This window comes from Corvus cornix, chromosome 1A, assembly GCF_000738735.6.
Source record: "Corvus cornix cornix isolate S_Up_H32 chromosome 1A, ASM73873v5, whole genome shotgun sequence".
In the NCBI taxonomy this organism is placed as follows: Eukaryota; Metazoa; Chordata; class Aves; order Passeriformes; family Corvidae; genus Corvus; species Corvus cornix.
This window is the reverse complement of record NC_047057.1, coordinates 71,479,104-71,497,342: the sequence shown is the minus strand read 5'-3', so window position 1 is coordinate 71,497,342 and position 18,239 is coordinate 71,479,104. Positions and strand designations below refer to the sequence as shown.

Here is an 18,239-nt window from a genome sequence, read left to right as displayed (position 1 = left end):
ACTTCATGCATACCCTTTTCCAACTGATTTTCCTTGTAGTTGATAAAGGAAATGATGACGTATCTTTGAGCTACTTCAGACTTTTCCAAGATGTTTGAGTAACAGGTGCCCTAGAAACAACAGAGCAATTCCCATCTAATTGGATTTCCTACAGCAACACTTCTAAAGAAAGAGGTCTGAAAAAATGTATCAGGAATTGACACTGCTATGGACAGGAAGGTTCCTGTAATGGGCATTTCTCTTTTTTTCCTCCTCCTGAACATGCTACATTTTAAAGGCCAGTTGCAGGATACCATCCTAGGTGCAATTAGAAAGTGAGCTCCATGGAAGGTGCTCTGCTCCCAGGTATTCAGCCTGTGGGCACTTGTCAATCTACAGCAGTAGCAGCAATACCCACTTAAGGCTGTAGTGCACAGCCTGTCTTGAAATATTCCCTACTTCATAGGAATTTTCTAACCACATTCCAATTTAATCACAGCTATCAGACTTGAAGCTATTTACAGGATGTTTATAGACTGTGGCAGGCAGGAAGTCAGACTAGATGATCACAGTAGCCATATAATAGTAAAAAATTCAAAACAAGTTAGAAGCCAGAGATTGTGTGTTTGTTTCAGAGACAATAGATCTTTTTCAGCTGCAGAGACTTTAGTAAAGGTAAAAGGAGAAGAATTTGGGTGGTGTCAGTTACTGGGAAATAAAGCCCCCTGTTTTGCAGCAGAGCCACAGCCCTATTTACAACATGCCTTTCTAGAAGAGAGTTGCTGCCTCACAGCAGAGAGAAGAGAGCCTGCTGCCAGGAGCTGTATGGAAAGGTTTATAGTATCCCAAATTAATTTTCAGTTTCTATCAGCTATGCAACAGTGCTCTTACACCAAACCCACACAGACATCGTTCCTAGTCAGCAGCAACATTATCTGTGCCAATGAGCCCAGTAAAATGAAAACACCTTAGCTTGGCATTTTGTCTTTGTGTCACAATGTGCTGTCCCATGACTTCAGCTTTTTATTGTGGAGTTCATCCATTCTGGTAGAGTCAAGCCTCATGAAAAGTTCCAAAGGGGCTGGGTGAAAAAAGTAAAATGTTATGTCTGTATTTTGGAGGGAAAACTGGATAACACAGGTAATGAACAATAGGTAAAAATCCAAAACTCTTTGCTGATCATTGCTGCTCAAGCTTTCCATCTATTAGAATTCCAAGCTCTCTCACATTGAGGCCAACATCCTTCAAAAGCAAACTGAATGAGAAGCCAAAGACAGTCAGATACAAACCTATTTCATTAACTTTTTGCACGCAGTCCTGCACAAGAAGTACTGGTCCTTGCCTTCCTCTGAATCTTAAACAAGACTTACTGTTATCACTCAGAAGACAGATGAGGATAATCAGTGGCCTAGGAATAATTTATACAGATGGCAATTAAGTACACTAAGACTTTCCCTGATAAGGAGCTGTGCCAGATGTTAATCAAACCTGGAGCAGCTTGCAAAGTGTGACTGGAAATAGACCAGTTGTTATTTCCTCCACGGTAAAAACCAGTAGCATCAAATGAATCTAGCAGCAAATAAGCCCAAAACAAGTAAGAGATGGCAATTCTTCACAAAATGTGAGTGTGAAGCATCATTCCCTTGGAACATAACAAATTCAGAAGGTAACTGAACAACAAAGAGTTAACTGATGGCTGTTAAACATGAAAGAACATAAACTGCTGTCAGAATATTTAAAGAACACTCCACTGCAATGCTCAACTTGCTCATCTTCAGCAACTTATTTTGACCACAGCAGGAGACAAGATGCTACAATATGTAGATACTTAGTCTGACTCAGTTCAGCTGTTCTTATGAGCTGGCTTGTAATCAGGCCTGTTTCAGTTCAGAAAAGCTAGATTTTGCATTCAGCTTTTTTTTTTAAAGAATTTATAAAAAATACGGAGTTTTGCAGATGTTTGAACTAGTGGTCCTGTACATGCACTTTTAACAAGTTAAAATACAAGAGCAATGTGGCCTGTTTAAGAGTTTTAAGAGCTGCCTCACAGCTAAAATAAACAAGGTCCTGCCAGAATAAGACAGGGCTCTGTACTTTTAAAGAACCCAAGGACAAGGCAGAGGGAGGGATGACAGATAGTTACTGACAGTTTGTAGATAACAAACTAGGGGAATATTAAGTGACTGAAATGAAAATAATTTGTCCCAAGTTAACTGTTCTGTGCCCCAGTTATGCAAAAGACTCCAGATTTCTAGCTGTATCTTCAACACAATAAATACAGATTAAAATCCAAAGCCAGGATTTTCTTTTCCCATTTTGAATACTGTGGTTTCCTGTGCCCCAGATTTCACAACTCTGAAACGAGTGCATTCCATAGCATTTGTGCAGTCTTGTGAGCTCAGCAAGAGGAGAGCTCCTGTCTCCTTTTCCTCTGAGGAAAGCAAACACCAAGTTAGAGAGCATCATATAAAAAGTGATTCCAGCCAGGCAGGCTTGTGCAGTTGCCTTCCAATATCAGAAGTAAAGCCATTTTCTCTCAAAGGAACATCAACTGTAACTTGAAACAAACATGCTGTGCCTGTCAGACTATCTGTGCTGTCCTACCTTCAACTAGCAGGATGCCAATGCCAAATACTTCTTGTATTCTCCTCTACTACCCATGAAAACTTGCAAAACCGGTATCTTGCCTCCTCTAATGAGATAATTGCTGATTTTCTCTACCTGTTTTCCCTGATAAATCAGTTCACCATCATTCTTTGCTACCACATAAATGGATCTGTCCTGTCAGAGCCATTTCCTTTTAAGCATGAAATAAAGGCCTGCTAATCTGGTATCATTTGGAGCAGTGAGTGCAGTTGGAAGTGAAACAAATTTTGTGCAAGTACTGATTCTACCAGTTCCAAGGACACGTTTTTTCTGTTAGCTGCCCTTAATCTTTCCTGTAGGCTGGAAATCCTCTTCCCAGGGTGTGCTACAGTATCACACCAGCTCAGCTGCTGCAGCAGGGTCCCAAATGTCTAGGAAGAGGCCGACAAGGTGGAGCTGAACTACAAGTTCTTAAGAACACAAAACAAAACACAACCACTTTTCACTGGAAGAGCTACAAGACTGTATTTGTCCTTAAAAACATCTTTGATCAGAAACCCAGAGATCTGTCAAATCACAGTACAAAAACAAATGCTGTGAACAGTTTTAGCAGGAAGAGCTCAGTTAGCAGGAATGTGAGGCTCCGGATATGGAACTCTTTGATCTTTCCACTTTACCTTTTAGGAGATGAAAGGAAATCTCTGCTCGTGTAGGCAGAGAGTATGGCACAAGCATGGGGGTACAACAGACTGCACTGTACTGTTAGAATTCCCAGATCAACCTAGCCTAAAGGAAGACTGCCTCTTCCTCTCTCTCAGCCTTAATTACGTCCACTCTCGGAGAAGCAATCCAAAGCCATGATGGGTTTCCTGTCACTCCCTTCCCATGCTTTCTGACAACAGCCTGCTTTCTGTTCAAGCTTGTGCATCACTACCCCTGCACTCAGGTGCTTCTCTGTTTTCCCTCTATTCCCACTCTCATATTCCACCAAGATCCAAGCCCTCTGCCGGCCGAGTGCTGCACTGTGTCCCAGGACGACCCGTTCCAAATTCCTTCCCACAAAGTCATGCAGTGAAGCACAGAGAGCGCCTGTTACAATGCCACCCCGCCCCGAGTGCTAGCTGCTCTCCCATCTGCTGTGGGGCAGTCTCTGTCCAAGCTGTCTCCAGTAAAATTCCTACTTCCAGAATGGAAAATTTCAGGCATAAACTTTCATAAAGTTACAGTGAAATGAAAACAGAGGAAACTAACAGAACCTGATGTACTATTCTGGAAACCCTGACCCTCAATGTAACTTCTTGCCAGAACACGCCTGTCACAAAAATGTTATTTGCAAGCAAGTCAACATTGCCCTGAACAGTTTTCTGTCACATCTCAGACTAAGCAAAGAACATCAGCTCTTCTGGCTTTTTTAGATGCCTTAGGGCTTTTGTTTATCGCATTTAAGATTCCCAAAACACTCACAGAGCTGAAGCTTTCTGTACATGCTTTAAAAGCCCAGAATTTAAAGTGATTTATAATCAATTTATATTAGAAAAATCAGCATTAGAGGAGCATATTGCTTCAAGTCAGACACTGATTCTCTCCTCCTCATGTCTTAAGTTAATTCAATCTTGTCTGTTCAGCCTATTGTAAATTATTGTGATCAAAAACGTGTTGCATGCTAATTCTGGTCTCAGCATTACTGGAATTTTAAAAAGACTTTGAAAATTACCAAAAAAAAAAAGATCTGTTTTCTCAATGTAATGGTTAGTATTTATGAGAAAGAAAAATTTTAAATTAGTATGACTCCTTAGTCAGACTCCTTTTGATCAGAACCACCTATTTCACAAATACTTTGATATCAACTTGCCTTCATGTTACATTTTAACCTGACCAAGTTCACTTTAAGGCTTGCTATCACAACCCTACATTTAAGATTTAGATTGCTTATGCATTAACAGCCCTGGTGTCTCCCTTCTTCCACCTGTTCAGAGAGAACCCCCTTCCTGCCAGGCCCACACAACCTTCTCAGAGGGACCATTCACATCCCAGATCTACTCAGACATCTAAAAAAACTCACAGGAACATGCATGAAAACAACTCAACATTAACCACAGCTTTTACCAGTGCCCAAATGCATTTTGTGAACAGCCTTGAGCAGCTCTCAGGTGGCAACAGCTTTAAAACCACTACATGCAAGTATTGTGAAAGCCACCAAGGGACAAGCACACCTCACGTACCAGAAGTTCAGTTTCAGCAGATTTTTCTGTGCTCCCTGAACAAAGCATTAAGTTTCTGATCTGCTAGCTCTTTTCTTGGAAACTCATTTTTACTGTGTTTGCCAATGGTATCTTGTACAAGCACAGAATTCCTTCCTGCATCATGTGCTCCCTGCTGGAGAGGGCAAGTTTTCTACTGCTTATTAAAACAATCCCACAGGATGCTCTGTAGGCTTCAAGTCTTCAGTGGAATACATTTTCTACTAGCCAAAGTATACTATCACCTCAGCAAAACAAAAACTGAATTAAACAGGACTGTATTGGTTGTCAGAACCAAAACAGTTCTATTTAAAGAGAGGCACAGACTCATTGGCCACAAGTTCAACCATGAGAACACCAGGCAGCTCCCAGGGCACATGTAAGAAGTCAACATCAACAGATGATTTTGTGGGGGATGGTAATTTCCTTGCTTTTGTGTAATCTCTAGAGACAGCTGATATTACACAGCTGCTCCAGCAACACCACCGTTAGAGCATGGCTGAAATAACCATCTCATTACACACAGTAATGAAACTGTATTTTATTATAAGCAAAACAGCTTTTATATCACTGAGAAATTAGGATCTATACACTTTTCAAAGAGCTACCCATGTAGAAACCATTTAGAAATCAACTTATACTTCCAATTAGAGGGGAAAAAAAAGGTCTGGAGCATTACAAAGAAACAGAATCAACCCCAAAAGTAATCAGAAGAGAAACGCAGACCTCATTACATAACATCTGCCAATATCCTGGTCCTTCCAGACAACAGTAGTCACTAGCTCCAATTCACAGTATTCCAAAATAAAAGTGACTGCTTGTTCAAACTTGCTCAATGCTTTCTGCTTACCGATTCCAGACTTGCTGTTTGGCAAAGAAAATCTACTAATCCACACAGTGTGCTCTTCAGAACCATTCAGCATTTCCTTCTTCCAAAAAAAAAAAAACCAAAAAAAAACCACCAAACCAAAAAAAACCAACAAACAAACCAACACAAAGTCACTGAGTACATATACTGCATCCTTGTGGGGAAAAAAAGAAGGAAAAAAATGGGAGTGTGGAGGGGTGTCTGATGCAGTGAAAAAGCTACATAGACAACTCATAGGCAACAGCAGAAGCATATCTGGGAAGCCTGGAGAAAGGCAGGAAATCATCTTCAGTATTCTGCATTGAAAGGGTAGCCCTTGTGAGTTTTGCACCTGGAGGAAATCAAAAAGCAAAGATTATCTCGTGTCCCAAAGACATTGTACGCAGCTGTAGCCACTTCAAAGAACCACCAAGGGAGGAGATGAACTGTATAAAAGCAAGGGCTGTTTCTCCTGGGGACATGCTGCATTCCCAAACAAAAAGACTGAGTGCCTTCTGTTGTTTGGGCTCCAAGCATCTCAGGTGATGGGACCTAGAGGTGCTTTGTAGACAACTGATTCAAGGTTTCACTGTTTACTGACAGGAAGACCTTTCTTGCAGCATTCCAAAGAAGATTTCTTATCTGGCTCTACGCTTCCAGGTTGCAAATCCTCACGTTTTATTTTGAACGTTCATCTACTTTCCCAACAACAGAACACCACACAGATTTTGTAATGTACCTAAGAGTCACGGAAGAAAGACTAAACACCACAAGCAAAGCTAATCAAGATTTTAAGTCTGCATCATGCTCATTCCTCCAATATGGACAAAACAAAAATTATGAGTAAGAAGCCTCCTGTTGCAATTCCAGCTACAAAGAGTTTCTTGGCAACCCAACTGAAAATGAAGTTTGCTCAATGCTCATCATGTTCTTGTTCATAAAATGAACATTTAAAAAAATCTTACTCTGGAAAGTTGAGTTTGAAAACTGAGTTTGCATACCCTGAATTTCAAATCAGGCCTACTGTCTGTAACTTCATTTACTGAAGTATGTGATAACTTAATTGCTTAAAGAAAAGGAAGTGCCACTTACATGTGCATTTCACAGGCTCTCCAGTTTCTATTAAAGCTGAGAATAGTTGCCATCTCCTCTTTAGTCAATTCAAAGTCAAACACCTGACAGGAGAAAAAGCTGGAAATCACCTCTTTGAACAAATCAGTGCTTGTAAGCAAAAGAAAAATTAAGAAAAAAAAAAAAAAAATCACAAAATCAAAGAACAAGTCCACAGTGTAGGGTGCTTGTTAGAAGTGACTGCTTCATGAGGGGAAAGGAAAAAGACTCTACTGTCTGTCTGGATGTCTGAGACTCCTCTAGCTGGAGTGGGAGGCGGGCAGGGAGAGGTAGGAATTATAGCCTCAAGTTACACGTGCCAGTTGCATATGCTGGTTGTTTTAAAAAGTTTGGGGAGCACTGTGTTGCAGAACACCTCCATCCTCCATGTGTGAAGGATGCATCCTTCTGTGCTCTGCCAAAGAACCAGCTGCAAGGCCTCCATATTCCACCTCAAGCCACTAAGTGATTGGAAGCAAAATCCTAATACTGGGTCCAGCCCAAGACTCCCAGATCAAGAGCAGCAACACGGTTTATGGACACCAGGACTATTTCCTTAAAAGTGCTCGCTCTACAGAAGTCTTTTGTGGTGTGCTACTGCATTCAGGCCCCAAATAAGCTGTCAAATTAGTCATCCACATGACACAGAACAGGAAGAATCACAGTGTGACTGCTCAGATTATCAGGATATAGTGTTTCCCAAAGTTTTGTTCACTCCTGCTCTCCCACTGTAATCTTAAATTAAGCCCTCAGGAGACTGTAGGTAAACACATGGAGAAAAAGCCCAGTCCTCCTGTCAGAAGAGCACCTGGGAAAGGTGAGAAAGGATCACTACTTGCTGTGCACGGAGAAGCCAAGCCTTGCACCCAGCTCACTCCTACACTCCTAAGGACTCACCTTGAAGTTCTCCACAATGCGCTGGGGCGTGATGGATTTGGGAATCACAATCACATTTCTCTGGATGTGGAACCGAATGAGAACCTGCAAGAGGCACATCACTGCGTCAGAGAGGGGATGGCTCTTGCTCTATGGCAAGTAGAGCCTGTTTAGCAGTTACTTGCTGTAAATGGTACAATTCAGCAGAATTAACCCACTCTCTGGAGCTGCTTTTCAAATTATACCTGAATTCTAAGCAGCACTTCCTGAAGTGCACATAGAGGAGTGATGGAATCCCACAAAGCCTCCTTTCTCCTCCCCTCTGCAGTTTAGTGGCACTCAATTCCTTTCCTTCCCACCCAGACTGTGAGTAGGCTATTCAAATGTTCCCCTCTTTGCAACAGGACTTGAGATGGGAAGACAAACATGGCAGCATCTGAAGATGGGTCAAGAAAATGTTTCTTGTGATGGTCAGAGCACCCTTGCAAGTGTGCATGGAAGGCCACATGAGGAACAAACCTGCATTGCTACCTGACACCACAGGGAATGAAGAGCCAGCCTGGCCTCTACCTTGTCATTAGCTGTCCTTTATGCTGTGCTACAGGAAGGGGTACTCTAGCACCTACCCACCTGTGCTGAGGTCTTGTTGTGCTTGGCTGCAATCTCTTTGATCTTGGGGTCATCCAGAAGGGAAGGATCCTCAGGCTTAGCCCTACACAGAGAAAGTAAGATCAGTGGCAAGAAACCTCCATAGGTCCAACCTAGTAAAGATCTGTATCTGCATGAAAAATTAATGCTGCACATGGTAAGCCTCAGTGCTTCCAGAATAATCCACACCAGCTCCCTGGCAGAGCAATCTTACCATGGTCTGTCAGGGGAGCCAAGGGGGCTGTAGGCTGTCACAGCAATCCCTTTGGATTGACAGTACTTGATCAGCTTTTCCTGGGTAAGGTATGGATGGCATTCAACCTGCCAATATAAAAGTATAGAGATTGACAGTGACTTCACTGCTTTAATATGTTCCAGGGATTAGTTTTTACTCAAAGGCTGATTTTTGTGCTAACTTACAGTCTCTTAAGCAATATTGTACAGCCTTTGTTTTCTCTATGCCTCACCCCCTTTCTACTATTTATAGTAGTTCTCCTTGCAGTGAAGGGTCCAAGAACTGTAACAAAACTCCTTAAAAACTTTGCTGATCCAGATCATCTCCAGCATATGGGATGACCAGCTACACAATTGCTTCAATGGGACAGGAAAATGCACACCCAGGAGAGCTGTAAAATCCCAGCAATAGGATTGCAGACCAGGAAGTACAACGTTCTCTTTTCATCCCTAATTAAACATGCCATAATATTTTTTTACAGCTACCATATTAACTTCAATATCAGCAGTGTTTCATTAGTCTTTATTTGCTTTGTGTCAATACTCACACTAGACACCTCTAGTCTGAAAATAGTGAGAATGGTTGCCTGCTAAGATTTTAGACCTCCAGCCCACTGCCCATTACAGACCTTTTATAAACACACATGCACTTAGCATGGACTCCCACAAGAATAGCTGCATAATGGAATACAGACTCCTTAACAGTGGGTCTGTGTTCTGGCAGGCGAACGCACAGATACGGAGCATGGAACAGGAACTGTTCCTATCTCAGGAGGCAGTGAATGACCACGAGTTTTGATACTTTGCACAGAGGGACTTTTGGGATAGTTGCACACCAGGGAGCACTCCTTTTCTTTCAGCAGGCAACATCAAGAACCGTTTTGACTATGCTGCCATTTGAGCCTCCTGCAGCTGCACTCTGAGGGCAGGCCCTGGAAACTTGTGCTGCTGGCAGGTGGAGCAAGGGAGTGCAAAACATGGAGTCAGTTTACAGCCTCCAGCACTTTATTTGTGGTTCTAGCTGCCTGCTGTTATCAGAGGCCTACATGCCTGTTTCCCCTCTGAGACAGGCTGGAATATTAAACAGAAAGGAGAGCTCCATTTTTAGAACAGATTGTACGTATTTATTTTGCTTCAGCAGTTGCAGAAAGACAGCTATTTAAGAGTAATAGAGCATCTAGTCTTCTCAGATATTCAATAGGTAGAATTTGTGCAACATAAGCAAGGCACAGTCATCCTCACCTGTCCACTGGCACTCAAGTTGAGAAATTAAATTAGGTGCCAGCATCATTGTTATGTAATTACTACCTTGCGAAATTAATTTCTCACTACAATTTAAACCAACATGCATCCTGTTTGAATTCAAATAAAGAATGGAAATGACATGGAAGACAGTGGATTACATGTGAAATATCTGCACAGAGGAAGTGTTTCCAGGAAGCACTCTCACTATTAGCCCAACTGGTAAGTGTTAGCAACAGCAAGCTTTCAGGCTTGCAAGCATTTCCTCAGAAGCAGTAGTTTGTGAAGGACAGGGACCAAAGGCCCAGTACTTTGTACTGAACTTTATTATAGTTAATAATCATTTAGACCTTGAGAGCATTTACAAGGTGTGAGAGGTCCAAGATCAGTGACCCCTATGCCAGAAATAAGGGTAATTATCATACAGTGAAAGTGGCAATGAGACATGGCAGATGTTGAAAGGTATCATAAAACTTACACTAAGTTTTCTAAAAGTGCATTGGGACTGATCATGCTCAAGCTACCACAGTAAAGGACCCAGTTTTACTAATCTGGTATAAATAATTGACTACAGTCCTTCAAACACCATAGGAATCAAGGTGAACTCTAGACAGACCCCACAGGGATCTATCCTGGGACTTGTTCTCTTCAGCAACCTGTGCCAGTCTATAATCACATCAATCCTGAAGGTGATGCCAAACTGGGGAACAACCAGCCAACACACTCAAGGGCAGGACTGCCACTTCAGAGGGACCCACTCAGGCAGAAACAACAGGCAAACAAAACCCTGAAGGAATTCAACAAGGCTGCACATGAAGCCATGCACCTGGGAAGGAAAAGCCCCTGGCAATAACACAGGCTAGAACCTGACTACCTGTAAAGCAACCATGCTAGAAAGGACCTGGGGGTCCTAACAGGCTGAGCTGGACATGAGCCAGTAGTGAGCATCAGGAACATAGTCACTAAATTGTGAGAATTGATCATCTGCCTCTATTCACACTTGTCAGACCACCTTCATAATACTGTGTCCTGTTTTCCCTCTTCCCAGCTCCCCACAGTAGCAGAAATATTGACACACTGCATCAATTCAGCAGAGAAACTCCAGGGTGGGTAGGGTCTGGAGAACCTGCCATACTGGGAAAGGCTGAGGGAACTGGGCTTGTTCTGCCTGGAGAAGGGAAGGCTCAGGCCTCCTAGTAGCAGCTTCTCAGTACCTAAAAGGAAGTCATTCAAAGTCAAGCCAAGCTATTCAGTGGTGCTTGGAGGAAGGCAACAAATGCAAGCTGAAAACAAGAGAGGTTGAGACTGGATATAGGAGAACTCCCTCTCCCTGCCATACACTCAAGGCAGGAGATCAGACAGCAGAGCACTCTGCCTAGGGAGGCTGTGCAGTCTCCATCCTCGCAGGTTTTCAAGACAGATAAAGCCCTGGACAACCTAGTCTGATCTCAGGGCTGATGCACCTCTGAGCAGATCATCTTCCAAGGGCTCCTGCCATTTGAATTTTCCTAAGATTTCATTCAAGTGCTGTCTGTACAACTTCTACTCTATCGCCTACCTTGCAACTCCATTTCCTTCTTCCTCCTAACCTTCATTAAGTCTTGAGTCCATAAAGCATGTTCCTGATCAATTCTCTCAGTTACCAGCAACAGGAACCGGCTTCTCCACAGAAATGTTATGAAAAGGTCATCTAATTCTCTATATATACATACACCAAGTCTTACTCTACTGCAAGGAAGTTTTTAGAGCTCATCTGAGTTCCCCCTCCTTTCTTCCTTCAAGAAGGGATTTTGGAGCTGCTCATTGCCAGATTTCCAAGCAGCAGCACAGAGTTCATGAAAAACCAGCATCTTGGCATCCAGAAGCAGCTGGAGGGTGAGACTGAAGAATATGCAGTGTCTACTCCAGTCTCTCTTTCTATAACCTTATTTCAAAGTAAGATCTTTGTAATTTTCTTTTAAAAACCCACAACAAATGACCACACAAAGAAGAACACCACCAAACATTTGCCTCTGCCACTTTGCAGCTTACCTGGTTATTTGCAGGCTTGTACTTCAGTCCTGGCTTGTTCAAAATTCTATCAATCTGCTCATGGTTGAAGTTGGAGATTCCAATGGCTTTTACCAGGCCAGCATCCACCAGCTCCTCCATGGCCTTACAGAAAGGAGCACAAAGTCAGCATCTAGTATACAAAGGTAGGGCCTGAAGAGCACATTCTTGTTTCCTTCATTAGAAGCCTAAAATAAGTATTTAGATTTTCAGAGTTCAAGTTTGAGGAAAAAACCTCAGAGCACTGCTGTATATGTGCCATGTCTCCCATGCTCAAAGGGCTCATTCTTTGAGATTATGGAAATTCACAGCAAGTTAGAAAATGATGAATTGATAGATGACAATTTGCTATTGTACCAGTGAGTCCTTCCAAGTAATTCTAAGTACATGAGATTGTCTTCTCTTCTCAGCAGTCTCTGAGGCTGTCATTACCTTCATCAGTCTAAACTTTCTCCTGCTGTGGCTGAACTTACCTCCCACGTCTCTAGAATATCACTGTTGCTGGGGATAGCCATGCCTTTGTCATCTAGAGGGAACAGCTCCTCTCCTGCCTGTCAGTGAGAGAGAAATTGCTTGAAACACATGTTATTGGGAGGTTAACACCAGCTGAAGACCATGATGCTATAAACTCTTATTACAGGACAAACTAATCCTTATTATTATACGAATTATCTACATATGTATTAGACACCAATACTCACTATCTATAGTCTTCAGTCTTTTGTTTTCACATGATATTATGGCAGTTGTTTTGCCTACAGCCAACCCAATATGAACAGATACTTCTGATAGACACTGTGTCTCCTGGCTCATCAAAATCCATATGGTGAAAGTTAAGTCTTCACTTGTAATACAGAAAGTAGAATTACAGCCAGTTTACAAAAAGACACAGTTGTTACCTGCTCATAATGAAGTGTTTTAATGAAATGCATAGTAAGGACCCACTTAGGACTTGGAAGGTGTTCACTTTATCCTGGACCAGATTTCCTGACAGGTGTTTCGTGGGGAGTCTCACTGTTTAAGTTGCTAGCATAGGGAAAGTTAGAACACCCTGTATCCCACTTGGGACTATCTGCCAGGTATCAACTTCATTCAAAACCAGTTACTTTCTACTCATTCGTTATTTACACCACAACACATTTCCATTTTCATAGTTCTGTCCACGTGAAGCTAATTTTAAAAATACAGATGTTATGAAGAACAGCTCGTCTTGGTAGCAAGAGGTAGAAAGAAAATTTCAATCAAGCTATCACTGAAAGACTAAGCTTGGACATATTCAAACTGAGACATCAGTTCCTTTGCATGCAGTCAGTAGAAGAGTTAGGAACTAAAAAGTTTAACTCCAAGGCCTGTGGAATGCTAAAGCTCCTACAACAAAGGTCAGTTCCAGCTGGATTGTATTAAAGGACTCAGTGATTAAAGACAGAAATGAAAGACAACAATCTCTTATTCTGTGACATGCAGAGGAAAGAACTGTCAGACAGCAAAGTACAGCCCTCTTCCCACAAAGAAGGAGTCACACCATTGTCTGTTGAGCATACTTTGGATTTGTAGAAGGCAATACAAGCAATAATCTAAAGGAAAGAAATATAACTTCTGCTTCCAGCACGGAAATCCATCCCTAGGGCTGAAGGTCTGCCTCTTCCATGACCAAAAGGGCAGCAGATGCCATGCAAGCAGGGATCTCAGAGGTAAAAATCAACAGCCTGGCTCACATGGCCACTGTAAAGCTGAGCACCAGAGCAGTGCTGGTACACAACAGACACAGCATGATCTGTGCAGCTGGAGCAATCACTGGGTTATAAACAACATAGCTCTTCAAAATTGGCACTCACAGACAAAGCCAAGGGCACTGCTGTTACTGTACCTTGAAGCCAAAAGGCCAGTGGATGAGGTAGAGATCCAGGTAATCCAGTTTCAGGGCAGCAAGAGTCTTCTGGCAGGCTCCCTTCACCAGAGGCTTCTCATGAAATGTGCACCACAGCTGGAGACAAAAAGCCAAGGCACATTGTGACCTCCTGGGTTAAAGCTCTTTGAACTCTTCAGTACTGTTCAGCAGGGTGCCTGTCCCTTTTGGGAAGTGATGTGACACCAGATCATCCTACAGCTCTTCAAGTGGGGCTTGTTCTGTGAGCAGGACGGGCCTGTGATACTGGGCAATGTGTGCAGTGGCAGCACACATGACTACATGCTGTCCTGGCAGACAGCAGAAGTAGTCTTGCTTCACTTATTAAGACAAATTAAAAAGCACCTAATAGAAGGTCAGACAGTGCATGAAAGAGAATAGCATAGCTTTATGCCAAAAAAAGGTGAAAGCATCACCCAAGTTTGTGGTATGGACCCTGCATAATTCTCAATACAGGATGAGGTAAAGTAGGAATCTCAGGAATGGCTTAAGTGATGTTCGAATTGTTCCATGCTGCACAACTGAGTAGGTAAGTAAAGAACTGGGGGGTTACTTTAAAAAAAAAAAGCATTCACTGGTATATTCTGTATCACCAGACCCGTACCTTACTGACAACAAAGAGGTCCTCTCGTTTCACAACACCTTCCTTGATTTTCTGCTGGATCCCTTCCCCAACTTCGTTCTCATTCTGGTACACGTAGGCACAGTCGAGGTGGCGGTACCCGGCATCGATGGCAGCCATCACCGCAGCTGCGACCTTACCTGGGGGGGACTGAAAAAAGCGATGGCAAAAAAGCTCTCATCAGCACAGCACTGAAGACCTTTCTCACGGCAAGATAAAGCTGAGAAAGCCACCATATCCAAAGGAATCCCCGACTGAAATAAAGCCAAACCCCGGCGGCGGCCCGGCCGGGTGTCGGTAGCGCTGCGCGACCACGACAGCGCTCGCAGGGCCCGGGCCGCGCTCCTTCCTTCCCCTCCTCCCCATCGCCCTCACGCCGCCAGCCCGGGGAGAGCGCGGCCCGGTACCTTCCATGTGCCCAGCCCCAGGATGGGCATCTTGGCGCCGGTGTAGAGCTGCACGTAGTCCGCCATAGCCCCGCCAGCAGCACCACCACAGCTGCGGCCGAACCCCGCGCCTTTAATAGCGAGCGGGCGGCCGGGCCCGCCCCGCCCGGCGCGGCGCGGGGGAGTCGGGGCGGCGCCGGGCCCGGGCCGCGGGGACGCGGCCGCTGCCGGGGCTGAGGAGCCGGCAGCGTCTGCGGCTCCGTGGTGCGGGAACGTCCCGCAGCCCCCGGGCTGTGTCAGATGAGCCTGGCCCCGGGGCTGCGCTCACCGCACACGGACCGTCCCGCAGCACCTCGGTGCCCTGGAGCCACATCCCCGGGCTGCGGATGACAGAGGGGACACGGGACAGAACTGTCTCCCCGCGCCCGAAGAGCTCTTGGCTCGCTGTGTGCCTCAGGGCATGGAAGCGCGGAGCCCTTTGCTGGAGCAGCGCCCTGGTGGCCAGGGCTGGTCCGGCTTGCCGGGGTTTTGTGGTCCTGTGTGCCGATAACAGCGACACGACAGGAGAAACCTCGGTGTGCCCGGCTTCGGAGAGCCCAGGGGAAGATGCTCCCTGTGCCAAGTGGGACAAACGCAGCTTCCACTGCGAACTGTGGCTTAGGACCAATTTAGGACAGAGTGAATCTAAAAAAACCCAGCTTTATTTTGAATTTTAGAAGAGGTTTTTTTGAAAGTGTTTTGAAAGTCGCAGAAGAGGAACAGTGACTTTTTAATCAGTGACATAATGATCATACTGTCCCTCTGCCTTTAGGGAGGTGCTGAGGACACTGCAGAGTAAAATGCACGATTGTAATCATATGTGGTAGTGGCCAGCAGTCTCACATCAGAAACTGGCTTTGATGCTTTTGCAGACAAGCATTCGCTGTTCTGCTGAAGACGTCACAGCGCAATGGAAAAACCCAGGCTTGCCTGGAAGGCTTTGCTGCTTATTCACATGTGGAGAGTTTCTTCAGGTGTGAGTGTTTGCTCTGGGTGCCTCTCCCTGCTCTCTGCAGCTCCATATTTTTTGCTCCATTTAGCTAAGGACGGCAAGGTAATTGGTTTTCCTCTTTAATGTTCATCCTGTTTTGTGTCAGCACTATCAGGCGTCCCTGGCAGGATGAGATGTGCTTTCACTTGGATCACAAAACCTTTACACAACTTGGTGCTTATCTCTTACCACTTGGGTTGAATTTTCCCTGATGGTTTTATGTCAGAGAGATGCCTTCATCTTGTCACAAGAGACTTCAGGCAGAAATTCTGTATTTTGTTTTTGCTGTTTGCTCTTGTGAGTCGGAGCCTTTCCCCTCAGAGCTGTAAGGCCAGTCAGCTTCTACTGTTTGCCTCTCCCAAAGGTCTGGTGGGGTCCTTGGGGGAGGAAGAAGTACTGCTCGTGTCACCCTGTGACAGCCAGCCTGCTAAATCTTGTGTCCTTTGTCCTTGATAACATGGCCATGTGAGCCACTGACAATGAGGAACTGTGAAGGGGAGGAGGGTGTTCCTTTCTTTTTTTTTCCTTGATCCACGTGCACTGAAGCAGGAGGCATAATATCATGAGTTTTCAGTTTGTTTTGCTGACTTTGCATTTAGTAACTGTAATTTCACCACAGGCTGTGACTTTGGTGACCAGCAGTGTTTGGAATCGGAGAACAGGGCCCAAAATAATGGAAGTGGGTATGTCCTTATGGACAGTGTTTACCAGAGAGACCCAGTGGCCTGCTGAAAAAACATGAAGGCAAAGTAGGCAGGTGACAGCGTTGCAAGGTGTGATCATCTCTACAACGAAGGGGAAGAGTTGCAGGGGTCTGCAACTTCAGAGCTACTGACAGACAGGCGCAGCTTGACCCGGGGTTTGGAGGTGAGAGCACGCAGGCTTCAAGCTTGAATCACTGGGAAGCACAGCAGGAATTTCAGCCTCGCTTGGAGGGGAGATTTATCTTGCTCAGTGGGGGGTTGAGATCAACCTCTGGATGCCAGGAGGCAGATCTAAGCGGCTTGGCCAGCCCTGACTGTAGAAGACCTCGGCCTCTTTTTCACTCTGAGCTCAAATCAGCCCAGGAGCGTATCTTGGTGGATCTCCTATATTCTCAGAGCTGATGATGCTTTTTGTCCTCATGCTTTCGTCCTTTAATTGCACCTGCTGAAATAACAAGCCCCAGGTACAGCCAAGGATGAGGAAGTAGTCCTGCCACCCCTCTGTGGTGATTATTGTGCGGGAAGGGCAGGTTTAGCGCAGCAGGGGGGAAACCATGGTTTCTCTGGGCAGGGGGAAACCATGAACTGCTTCAGGTTGGTCAGGACTGATTCTGGCCAGCTCTGAAACTGGCCCTGTACCTGGGCTGACTGAGCTCTGGCAGATGGGAAGCACCTGTGTGTCCCCCACAGTGCCCCTGGCTGGTGAGAAGGGCAGCACCTCACTCCAAAGGGAATGGCTGCTAAGGGTCCTGTAGGCTGGGCCACCCCTGCTGGGCAGGACAGCGGCAGCCCTGGGGACAGTGGCAGTCTTGGGGACAGCAGACTGCCCACCCAGGAGCTCTAGGACACAGTAAGCAGGACTGAGTGGTGAAAGGAAGCATAAAGCACCCAGCATCACCCTCCGAGCCACCCTTGCTTCCAGGGAGGGACTGGGATGGCCTGGATGTAATCTGTGGTGACAAAGTGGGGGTGGAGAGGAGGACAGGGAGGGGATTGGTGTTTGGCTTAAACAGAGGCTGGAGAAGGGGGAGAAAGGCACTGACTTACTTGTTCTTCTGTGTTATTTTTTCTCTCCTCAGTACCTGAGTCACAGCCCAGAAGTGGAGTAGTGAGAGGAACTCTGGAAGGAGCAATGATCTTGACCCTGGGAATACACAGGTCGTGGAAGTAGAGCAGCCAGTGCATGTCCAGGGGTGAGTACACACAGTGTGCAAATGCCTGAAGAGAGGAGGCATCTGGGCAGACCAGCACTGGGTGGGAAGATGACTTGGAAGAGAGAGGCAGATGCTTTCTCCCCTGGCATCTTGGGGGAAACTGATGGCGAAGTGAAAACAAAGCCTCTTCAGGCAGCCTGAACTGCAAGGTTAGGTAGGCCTGTGGAGGTAGAAGTGCTGCTCCCCACAATGTCAGTGCTCTCTCAGACAGTCCTTTGCTCAGAAGGAAATTCCAGAAATATTGAACACTTGGAGCAGCTGTCCCTTCAGTGGCTGTGTCGGTGCTGGGAAACTGGAGCAAATGAGATACAGCTTTTTGCCTTGTAAGAGAAGAGTTCTGGGAAGTTTGGGCTCTCTGCTACTAGCAGGCACTGCCCTTCCCATGGGAGAGAGGCTTTAGGATCCACCAGTGAAGAGCTGTGGGGAGCAATGGTCTGATTCTGCTTATCCCACAGATGAGACTCCCCCTCAGTTGCTTGGACTGCTGGGTTGTGTTTATAGGCAAGGGGGAAGGGACCCTGAAGAAGTGGTGACCACTGATGCTGTGGCCCGAAAGCTCCAAGGTT

The 18,239-nt window shown here is 45.2% G+C and overlaps 1 protein-coding gene and 1 long non-coding RNA gene across 2 annotated transcripts; one reads left to right on the top strand and one right to left on the bottom strand.

The window, feature by feature from the left end:
- Positions 1-5,326: 5,326 nt before the first annotated feature.
- On the bottom strand, positions 5,327-14,876 carry LOC104692256 (aldo-keto reductase family 1 member B1-like). The gene is made up of 10 exons (XM_039570954.1): positions 14,747-14,876; positions 14,322-14,489; positions 13,679-13,795; positions 12,285-12,362; positions 11,794-11,916; positions 8,501-8,607; positions 8,269-8,350; positions 7,660-7,743; positions 6,745-6,827; positions 5,327-6,004 (listed from the first exon to the last, which is right to left on the bottom strand). Exons 1-10 carry the CDS (start codon positions 14,810-14,812, stop codon positions 5,962-5,964), a joined length of 951 nt encoding a protein of 316 aa, XP_039426888.1. The 5' UTR covers positions 14,813-14,876; the 3' UTR covers positions 5,327-5,961.
- A 217-nt stretch (positions 14,877-15,093) lies between these two features.
- Positions 15,094-17,701, top strand: LOC109951003. The gene is made up of 3 exons (XR_002273468.2): positions 15,094-15,818; positions 16,375-16,622; positions 17,539-17,701. It is a non-coding gene; the product is annotated as an uncharacterized LOC109951003 (long non-coding RNA).
- Positions 17,702-18,239: the final 538 nt, after the last annotated feature.